Source organism: Saccostrea cucullata, unplaced genomic scaffold (genome assembly GCF_032062105.1).
Source record: "Saccostrea cucullata isolate Sc308-1 unplaced genomic scaffold, CSIRO_AGI_Scuc_v1 ctg4810, whole genome shotgun sequence".
NCBI classification, from domain to species: Eukaryota; Metazoa; Mollusca; class Bivalvia; order Ostreida; family Ostreidae; genus Saccostrea; species Saccostrea cuccullata.
In genome coordinates this window covers 81,418-92,602 of record NW_026938063.1, presented here as the reverse complement: position 1 = coordinate 92,602, position 11,185 = coordinate 81,418, and the positions used below count along the sequence as shown (strand labels likewise).

General features: G+C 35.0%; 1 protein-coding gene across 1 annotated transcript; it reads right to left on the bottom strand.

Moving 5' to 3' along the window:
- Positions 1–7,071: 7,071 nt before the first annotated feature.
- On the bottom strand, positions 7,072–9,371 carry LOC134249354 (dynein light chain Tctex-type 5-B-like). Its single transcript, XM_062731714.1, has 2 exons — positions 9,036–9,371; positions 7,072–7,652 (listed from the first exon to the last, which is right to left on the bottom strand). Exons 1-2 carry the CDS (start codon positions 9,171–9,173, stop codon positions 7,092–7,094), a joined length of 699 nt encoding a protein of 232 aa, XP_062587698.1. The 5' UTR covers positions 9,174–9,371; the 3' UTR covers positions 7,072–7,091.
- Positions 9,372–11,185: the final 1,814 nt, after the last annotated feature.

The following is an 11,185-nucleotide window of genomic DNA, read 5'->3' as shown; positions in this document are numbered from 1 at the left end:
ACACTCTACACTGTATTCTTCTGCTTGATTTATTCATGTATGTAAAAACACAATGGTAATCAAATTAATGTTTGTAAATTATCTGTACAACCCCTTATAAGTATTTGAATATGCTTATTCTATAATTTTCATTCAGATTAAATTTTTGACTTCATGTAGAGTATTTTTCCCATAACCCCATAAACTCTATGATTTCAAGGTTGTGACGAAATGTCCTTTTTCATGTTTAGAAAATTTTGAAACGACTCTATAACATTTTACTACATCAAAGGAGTTAAAAAGACGAATCACACCTAGGTTCAAAACAGCATACAGATATACCTGAAACTCATCCCGGTCGTTGGAGAGGAAGGGTTGTGAACATGTATGTAGCATTTGCCAAAGCGTCAGAGACAGCATTATGGTAGAGAGCTCCGTATGAGAATTGTGCTTATTAGGGATCCCTAAAAAGTGAAAATGGCCTCCCCTTCTTGTTTTTTGTCAATGTATTAATTTTTATACTAGAGTATATGTAATAGTGATTAGTTTTATGTTGTTTTAATTATTATGATGTTCAAATGTATAATCTATTAACTATATATATGAATATCTCACAACTGATTTTAAACTCTGAAATACATGTATTAATCTGTGTGTCAATTAATATTGACCAAAACTAATAATTTTTTTCAATTAAATAATTTATCACATGAAATACTTTTAAAAATTAAATAAAACGTTAGATTCACTCCTTGTTCTGTTTCTACACCTGTAATAAGCTACTGGAGTAGAATTCAACTTCCTTAAATCCTATTGGTCAAGACCTTTACCTTCCAATTCTGGACAACAGACATTATTCGGCTGATTGATTTCAGACTGGAAAGACACACATAAAATATATTAAATTCATACATATTTTATAACTTTCAATGTGACCTGGCTACCAGCTACTAATCACATACAATGATACAGTGCCAGTAATTGTAGTACAAAGGTATCAGGCACTCTGTTCCATAAACAGACACTACAAATAATAAATCTTCCAATAGCGAATCCTCAAGTGTCATGGTTTTATTTAATATCCAGACTTGACCCCTGTTACATATATCAGCTCATTCCCTTTCTCGAACACCTGTATTTGTATGTCATCCTAGTCCTGGTCCAATCGTTTTCTTCAGTATGAAAACGGTGAAGATAGTGTTTGATCTAAAATTAACAATGTCGAGTATAAGGCCACAAGAATTGTTTTATTTTATTCTCAAGTAAATTTGTTTGAGTAAATTGTTTCAAAGGATTACAGAAACATGTCGGCTAATTAAAGAGAATAATTAGTGCCGATCGGAATTCCAAGAGTTCTTGCAAAAGAGCAAAATTCGATTTATGCTTTATACGAGTATTCTGTGACTAAATTTTATCCATGACCATATTTTATTTAATCATAAGGTTGGATAGTCATTCCTATATATTAGATTAATTCAGCATGATCTGAAGAATAAGTTTATACCTTCTAAGAAGCAAGGTTTTATCCTTAAATAGTTTCGAATTCACTGCTACCTTCGTTTACATTCTTCTCTGAACGGTCTGATTTTTTCATAAGCAGATACACTTGTAAAACAGAAAAGGGAGATATTTCTATCCAACATTGCCCCACGGTCATATAAAACCATTCAGATATTGCTTCATCTGTTAAGGCTAGCAAATATGGTACAGCAATCATAACGATCAAAAGGAACTACTCAGACGACGGACAATACTAGTAAATCACAGGGTGTTACGGCATATCCGCGCCTTTTTTTGATGAATAAGGATCTTTACCAACATTTAACCGATTTTCTCCTTCTAGTGAGCACAATACTACCCCAATTAAACTTCTCTGCACCTTCTAATGAGTGTAATGCTACTCCAAACCTCCCTCCTCCTCCTAGTGAGTGCAATACAGCTCCAAGCTTCCCTCCTCCCTCTAGTAAGTACAATGCTACTCCATGATTCCCCCTCCTTCTCGTGAGTGCAATGCTACTCCTGGCTTCCCTCTTTCTTTTAGTGACTGCAATACAACTTGAAACTTCCTTCTTTCTTCTAGTGGATGCAATACAACTCCAAGTTTCAAAAATAAATTACGTTGGGCCATCTTTAAAAAGTTGTTTGGTTGCAACTGAAATTTTACCGAGAAAAATATTTTTTTACCTATCTACCGACGTAATGATAAATCTGTTCATCCTGAGTTGGGAGATAGCAACCAAACTTTATTTTAAAGGTGACCTTGTATTGGTTTTTCCAACATTTACTATCTAAATGAAATAATATATCAAAGTTCTATCTATTTCAGGATACGATGAAACGAACAGATTTCCAGCACGGGTGTCTTCTGATCTTCCTGACAGTCTTTTTACTAAGCTATTTTTATCTGAGTGGGAAATTGCATAAAGTTGAGTATACAGATAATATTATACAAAATTCTTTCCATAGTGACACATTTGAGTCTTTATTGGATTATAAGGGTTTCAAAGCGATATTCTTCTTCATCTTCTTGCTGATACTTTGCATTACATTGAGCATAATTTTTCGCCCATCGAATAAAGCGGTGCCTAGACTACGAATACAGTGCTATAGGCCGTACTTCATCGTCCAAACTTATGTCTGCATTATTCCGTTTTATATTCAATATATAAACTTGGTATATGGAGTTACTGATGATGTTTTCTTCTCCATTCGATGGGATCTTTTTTATCAAATGTACATCTCTATTGTTAAATTCTTATGTAGTATTGTAATGGTAAATGCAGATTTCTATATACAACGATACCAAAAATGGAGATTATCAATTTATACCACTGTTAGTATTGTTCATGCAATTTTATTTTCCTATGTTGTGTATCTTCTTCTTGAAAATCTTTTGGAAGGTGTAAAAAAGTTAAAAGAAAATGAATCCAACTTTGTGTCAATTTATTCCCGTTATGACGGGCTTGGAAGAGTTATTGAAGATGCATTCAAAGGGATGAATAAAATTGTAAAACAAAAGCTTCTGGATGAAAGACTGTTTTTAAAAAATGGAACAGTGTTATATAAAACCCAAGGCGTGACTAGGGTACAGGAAAGAGATGTTAGAAATCACATGTATCCGTTCATTCGAATTGCTTATGTACTTTCTTTGGAAGAGGATTTTTATTTGAATTGCGGTGTCTCGGGGGATTCTACGACCAATTTGATTTGGACAAGAAATGGAACAGTGGTGAACCACAAGAATCCATTCATAAACATTAAAACTAAAAGAGGTTGGGACGTGCGACTAGCAAGGCATTTTGTGTCCAGCAAACTAACTGTATCCATGATAAATAAAGAAGACTTTGGCGAGTACAATTGCTGGGATTTAAGTGAACAGTTTGTAGGAGAAAAGGTATATTTCAAAGGAAAAACTGCAAATTCCAAAATGAAGAGTGTTCAATATTTAATTGCTCAGTATTATGTTCAAGAATACGTAAAGCAGGATATAATTCATTTTGTACCACTTGGGAGTATTTTGTTTTTGTCTTGGAGACCAATGTTGTTTAACACTGACTCTGAAAATATTTGGCAACATTATCTAATAAACGATAATCGTGTGTCTACATTTGCGAACAGGATAATACCAGTATGTTCCACATTTTCTTTGGCCTTTGCTATTTTTGGACATTTTATGGACTGGTTCCACATACCAAGTTTTCCGTCATCCCCAGATTATCTCGAAGAGTTCTCTGGAATTTTCAGAACTCATCTCTCCATTTGTGCGGGAGCTTCGATCTATGGTGTGCACAGAGTAGAATATTTCCGAAATATATACAACCCTAACAGCAAGTCTTACAAAATATATTCCATACAACATCCAGATACACATATACTTGTACCTGATTTACCATACTTTTTAAAAATGGATAATGCCAGTAGAACAAACAAACGAACATTACTCCAAAAACTTCAAGAATTCAATGAACTTCACTACGTTTCCTCTTCTGATGATTTCCACTTTTGGTGTATAGGACTTGTCTTTCGTTGCACAGTAGAATTTATTTGTTCACTTATCCTCCTATACCTAACCATTCGGTTTGCAAGAATTGCATGGAGATACTATTCCGTGAAAGTAGTTATACCTATACGACGATTTATTTTAAAAACAAACGTATGCGGTGAAAACAATGCAATAGCGTACGTTTACGATACTACTTGCTACATATTTTGTTGTGACGCTGACAGGCATATTGTGCAAAACGAACTTGTTCTTCCGCTGAGAATAAACGGAATGAGGGCAGGTTTCGTATTTGAAGAATGTGAAATTAATCGCAGTGGGAGATCGGAATTTGAAATTCAATCTGAAATCATCAAAATTTGTAAGCATCTTATATTCTATTTGACATCCTCATATACAGAAGATGCCCATTGTATGAGAGTTCAATTAGAAACGACTATAAACTGCTTGAAGGCTGGGCTCATTTCGGAAGAAAGTATTTTGATAATAAGTGCGGATCACACTGATTTACCGGACAATATACTGTACAACATGCCAAGCGCAACTGTACATGATTGGGTGAGGAACAGATGTACCTTTGATAGAATCTGGAATGTCCGACGATGGATGGCAAAGAAAGAAAAAAAGACTATGCGGTCGGAGGTTGTAGTCTCCACTGCGTTTGTTGGAACCTAAGCAAAGGATCTTATTGATATTCAGGAAGTTTTGCGATTATTATAATTATACGTTTTTAAAGACACATGCATTACTAGTATTTCAGGCAAGAAAAGTTTTAACAAGTTTTCCATTATAATTTTTTCTTTGAAATCTACCCTGAATGATTGTGAGAGAAAACATTAATATCAGCCTTTACTATTTTTTTTTATCCTTAATGTTTAATGCTCTAGTACTGATATTCTTCTGGGATTTTTTTTTCTCTCGCATCGAATAGAATAGTGTTGCACAAAAGAAAAAACAATTTCACTAGTTGCATAATGTACAATGGCTTGTTTGGGAAGGATAAACGTACGCTTAACTAAATTATACTGTAGGTACTTGCTTCAGAATTCTGAGTTTCATTTAAAGATTAATGAATGTTAAATATCGGTCATGTTTAAATAAAAGTTTTAAACAATTTAGGTTTTCTTGATTGCATGAATTTAGGGTTGCTGACATTGCAGAAAAATATAATCCCCACGGAAAACGGCGAAATATGCATGTTTTCCTGGCTGCAATGATTGCTACATGCAGTTAATTCCTGCATTTGCAGATTATTGTTTACACTAATATCTGCTTAATGCATGAAAGTACGCAACGCATTGGTTATTGGTTCTTACATTAATTTATGCCTTCCAATGAGAAAAGTCAAGTCCTAAAGAAGTCTTAATTATAACAGATCTAGATGACTTTTAAAAACTGATTCTTCGTTTCGTTTGTATAACGTCCTTTTGAGAGGTTTTTCACATTTAATCGAGACCCCGCCATTGACCAGTGGAGGCTATAATTTTAGACCTTTACTCGGCACTTACGGCCTTTGAGCAGTGAGACTTCTTTTCGTGCCAGTATCTACTGCGATCTCAATTCAATATTATCATCGAAGAATCGGTCTATACGCCCCACAGTGGGATGCGAACCAGCGACACAAGGATCAACTACAACAAACGCTCTAACCACAATCATCTTCACAATGAATGACTTCGTGGTATTGTTCCTCTACAGGATGGTTTCACATATATATAATCTGAATACGATGCTCTACCCATTGCGCCACTCGGCGATACATTACTTCTAAATATTGCCAATCAATGATAATGCGGTTAGTATTCGTAATGAAAACTGAATTTTTGAATTATGAATTTTGCAGTATTGATAGCTAGATCTACTGTATATAAAGGATATTAATAGTGTTTGACATACCCGAAATAAATGTATATTTGGAGATAACGAACAGTATTAAACCTCAAAAGTCCATTAAACAGTACGAAATAGGAGCAGAGCATACACAGACCTCCGAAACATGAGAGGTGGGATCAGGTGCCATGGAGAAGTGAGCATCCCTTGACGACCGGTCACATCCGCCGTGTGCTCCTGGTCATGATCAAGAAATAACGGAAAAATCCGTCGTCAATTCAGTGTGTAGATAATGGACTAACAATTATTATGAAAAACGTCAGTCAGCATTTGACCATACAGCGACATAACAAAATACAAAGAGCGTAAAGGATCTAATTTTAAGTAGATTGGCATTTGACTCAGTGATAAATTGTATTTGCTGACATGGTCATTGTATCGACCATACAACTTACTAAATGATTACTTTAAACGATACTGCTGATATTCTTGTTTCGTCAACTTATTTGTCAATAACCTACCTCGTTTTAGAAATTGTACATACGTAGAGCACTCTCTTGCGTATCGAATCAACTGAGATAAATAAACTCCGTATGCAGGTGATGAATACATGTTGCTGCATAAGTAAGGGAAGTTGACGATTAAAAAGTCATCACGTTTATCAAAGAAATAAATGTTTGATCAAAAAATAAAATAGAGGGTCACAAAAGCACAATGTAAGAAATAATCTGTATAAGAATCATTACATTTTATTCAGTGATGCAGGAGGAGTTGTGGATAAGAGATAGGTACCTCTCAATATTGTCGTAAGAATTGCAGTGTCCATGTTTTACCATGGGAAACCCGAAATAAGTGTCCAATCACAAAGTAAACTACTTGGATCTTGGTTCATAATTAAGATACTCTCTTACATATCGATTGGTATACATATAAATAATCTAGGACCCATCTGACTTTGATGATATCATTTTCAACAATGGGTTCAGAAACCTTTAAATTTATTTCATACACTCCCATAGTCCCCTAGCAGACTGTTACTATATAAAGAAGGAAAGTTGACGATGGAAAACTAAAACTGAATTAATTCAACTCCTCAATCATATTATATTGTTTTAAAATTGTCCGAAAGACTTCAACAGGTCGAACAGTTTGATAATATATATATATATATATATAAAAGATGTTTAGGATAATAAGAACACATTGTGTTTTTGCAATTAGGGCTTGTTAGAAAATAAAAAAAAAAAGAAAAGAAAAGAAAAGAAAAAAAAAAATGTTCATTTCATTCAAAATATACAGCGTGCACGTGACCGATGGCGATCAGTGATTGGTTGGTATAGGTGTATGTGGCATAATTGTCTGTGGTGGTATTCCAGATACACCGTGTGGCGACTTTGAGTCCTTGACCTTTGTTTTCAACGATTGTCACAGAACTCACAGTCTTGTAGCGAGGAATTTCCAAGTCTTTGATTTTCTTGTTTATGACCGTTGCCAGATCTTTTGCAAGGAGTTTACTTCGTACAGAATCGTATTTTACTAGTTGCAATCTAGAATCAAATATTTCCTGAATTATTTTTTCAGCGTTTTTAGGTATAAATATTTTACTGTCCTCCGGTTCCAGCTGGTACGTGTTTTCCAGACGAACTTGGGGTTTGCTTGGAGCGGCCGCTTGGCTACTCTTCTTCTTAGCAAGACGTTGCCATGCGCGTGTAGCGGCGACTATACGGAAGAAGGTAATTCCGGAGCGCCTTGGAGCGGGGGGCTCAGACTTCTTAGACTGGGAACTGGTGGATAGGGTCCTACTTCTACGACTGTTGCTCCCTTCATCCTGTTTATTTCTAACCTGTAAGTGACATATGTTAACAGTTTTTACTTAAATCAGAGAAATTTCATGGCAAAACAGTGAATTTACATTCTAAGTATTTTTCATTTTCTTATTGCGAGAGTTAGATTGTAAAAAAACATTCGTGATTGTTTGTTCGAATTCTCATGAAATATAATATTTTTTTTTTTAAGGATGAAAATTCAAGAAAATGCAATAAGTATTAAATACTTAATAATTCACGGATCTGAATATGATTGATTTATATAAATACACGTTAAATAAAATGGTGTTCAAAGAATAGTTCGTGTAAGTTCCTGTCCTATACATAAAACCCCTGCGTTCTTGGTGGTCCGGATATTCTGGTAGCGAGGCATTAACGTATAGTGTTGATTTGTTTACATTTTGTTTTTAACAAATTTGTTCTCGAACTGTATGGATTGCCCTATATTTTGTATACAAAACATTTTGATAAATTTCGCGTTCCAGGTGTTCGATCAAAAATAAATAGTACATTAGAGGAAAACTAAATGGGAAGGTATTTACAGCTGATTTTATAAGAAAAATAAGATCACGTATTTGAGGATGCGTTTGTTTAATTTTAAGATTTAATCCGATTTAATAAATTTACGTCCGGTTGAGTGAAAAAAAACTTCATACACGGAAATAAAACATTCAATTGAAACTTTCAACTTTGATTCCAATTTAAAAAAAAAAAAGGGGGGGGGGGTCATTTCTTGTGCAGACAAAATCAGAAATATATCGGTTCCCTTTCCTTTAAAATTTTATACAGAGAGAAAGGCTATGCCACTCAAAAAAATTGCAAAGAGAAGAAAAATCAAAAAATATATTGCGTAATACAACAAACTAACAAAAACGGGCATTGGAACACAGAGCATCCTCTCGCAAAAGAGCATATGGACCAAGGCAGCATTCGATATTGATCGCGATTCAAATTACGTCACTTTCGTTACGCACATGGCGACAAACCCACCCACCAACATACACAAGTTGCATTAATTACTTTTAATATCCCCTTCAACTCCCTTGCAAAGGGATAAAAATGGAAGATTCCCTCAATTTAATATTCCGAATCCAATACTATTAATTTAGATTTTTAGGGAGGGGATTTCATGCTTGTTTTCCTTAAATAAATGTTTAAAAATAATCCTCAGGTAACTACGTCTTTGCATAAAAAAATATAAGATCTAACTTTCGTGGGCAAGGGATTTATATGAATTTAAAGGTGACGCCATCTAGATCTTTCAGCATCAGGTTCTAGCTGTTAAATTCAAAGCTAAAACTTAAGCAAAATAGATCAGCGAAAAAAGAGAGGGAAATGTTAAACGTCTCTATGAATAACTTAAGTGATAAAAATCAAGATTTTAAGAAAGTTGTACTCACATCATTTGGATCTTCAGGAGAGGATAACAGAGAAGCCCTGCTCTTTTGTTTTAGATTTCGGCCAGCAGACTTAAATTTTGGATGGACTTTGTCGTGCGCCTTCAGGGCCTGTATGGTTAACTTTTCACTTGCTTCCATCACTAAAATTTACACAACAATGAAAACATTTCAAATATCCCCCAGCTTTATGTATATACGTTTTATGTCAGATTTGTAGCACGATTTATATCAATTCGAGTGACCCTATGTGTATCCGATTGTCACATACTTATCCAGTTATACCTACCTGGTTTAAAGCCAAAAGTCATAAAAAGAACGATTTTAAGGTAGTTATGGTGAATATAAAGTGCCTCTTAAACTGGAAATCCTGATAAGGAGAGCACGGACCGATAGACTTTCATTCCACTATATGAAAGTTAATAGGTATATAATTGGGGAGCAAATAAGATTTATAACATACCTAGGCGTTTGTAACTGGAGCGACAAAATTGCCATTGATTGAACAAAATTAAAAGAACAGTTTTAATTTGGAAAGTTAACACTGTTCATTCTAATCTACATTTTTATTATATTTAAACTTGCATCAATTTTTCAATGTATGTGCAAAATACGGAAAATAAAACGTATCAAAAGCAACTAGATAATTTAATAGTTTTCAATGGATTTTTAAAAAAAGTTATTTCAATCAAATTCAGTAGGATAAATTCACTTGAATGTAATCAATTTTTGTTTGTGTCATGTCAACAAACTGGAAGTTGTGGACATTGAGGTAAAATTCTAATTGGGGGGTGTAACTTGTAACCAGTACCTGTTTCAGTCCTGTGTATTTGCTGGGGTTGAGGTAAAATCGATCGAATTTCGACAGGTAAGGGGGGCGATCAAGTGACTCTCTCGGATTAAGAACTTTGAGGGGATACTTAAACGTCTGTTTGACAGAAAACACCAATAATTTTAAATGATTTATATGTGTCTGTCAGTATGCAAATTTTTGATCATGTAATCTTATTTTAAAATGTATGTAACTAGAGGTACTGTGAGCAATGTGCTCACTAAATGATACCCCCGCCTCCCAAATGTGCATAAATGGCGGTGTCCATGTTTTGCTATGGGAAACCCAAAATATGTGTCAGATCAACAAGTAAAATAGGAGGTGCACAATGGCATTATGAAATAAAGATTCTGTGAAAGTTTCATTAAATTTCCTACAGTGGTATGAGAGGAGTTGCGGATAAGAGATGGGAACCCCAAAGCGTAACAGACGGACGGACGGACAGCTAGACGGACAGACGGACATACCGATTACTATATACCCTCCCACTTTTCAGGCGGGGTATAAAAATAAAACGTACGTCGATCAAGATTTAAAACGAGAGGGACTCTGAGCAATGAGCTCACTAAACGATACCCCCCGCCTCCCATGTGTTTAAAATGGCAGTGTCCATGTTTTGCTATGGGAAACCCAAAATTTGTGTCGGATCAAAAAGTAAAATAGGAGGTGCACAATGGCAATATGTAATAAAGATTCTGTGAAAGTTTCATCAAATTTCATTCAGTGGTATGAGAGGAGTTGCGGATAAGAGATTGATACCCCAAAGCGTAACAGACAGACAAACGTACAGACAGACGGACGGACATACCGATTACAATATACCCTCCCGCTTTTCAAGCGGGGGTATAATGAATAATCACTGATGCCCCCGTATGACAGCCTATGGTTTCTTAAATGCAAGTCAAACTCATAGGTCAAAATTGTTGGTATCCAAAGGAAGGTCAACACAAAAATACATCTATGACATATGAAGGCCTCTTACTAACTGTCAAAAACAAGATGTGTTTGTGAAACATTGATGTTCCCTAATGGCAGCTTCTGGCGAGGGTTGAGTTTTCTGGGGTCAAACTCTTAGGTCAAGGTTAAACCTTAAAAGTCAAAAATATTTTCACCAAATAGAAGGTTTTGTCACAATGAATGCACATGTGAAGTATAAAAGCCCTAGCTCCATCTGTTCAAAAGTTATGGCTTAGGTTAAAGTGTGAAATTTTTTTTGTAAATGTAGATCAAACTCTAAGGTCAAGGTCAATAGATCAGAGGCAAGAACTTTAACTTTGCCAATAACTTTTGATTGGTGGTGCTATGGCTTTCATATTTCACA

What these genes read in the sequence shown, in the direction of transcription:
- LOC134249354 (XM_062731714.1), bottom strand. Translation starts at nt 9,173, where the DNA reads ATGGAAGCAAGTGAAAAGTTAACCATACAGGCCCTGAAGGCGCACGAC. An exon ending in CTCCTGAAGATCCAAATGAT is followed by an intron (nt 7,653 to 9,035) that starts GTGAGTACAACT and finishes TGTCACTTACAG; the next exon opens with GTTAGAAATAAACAGGATGA.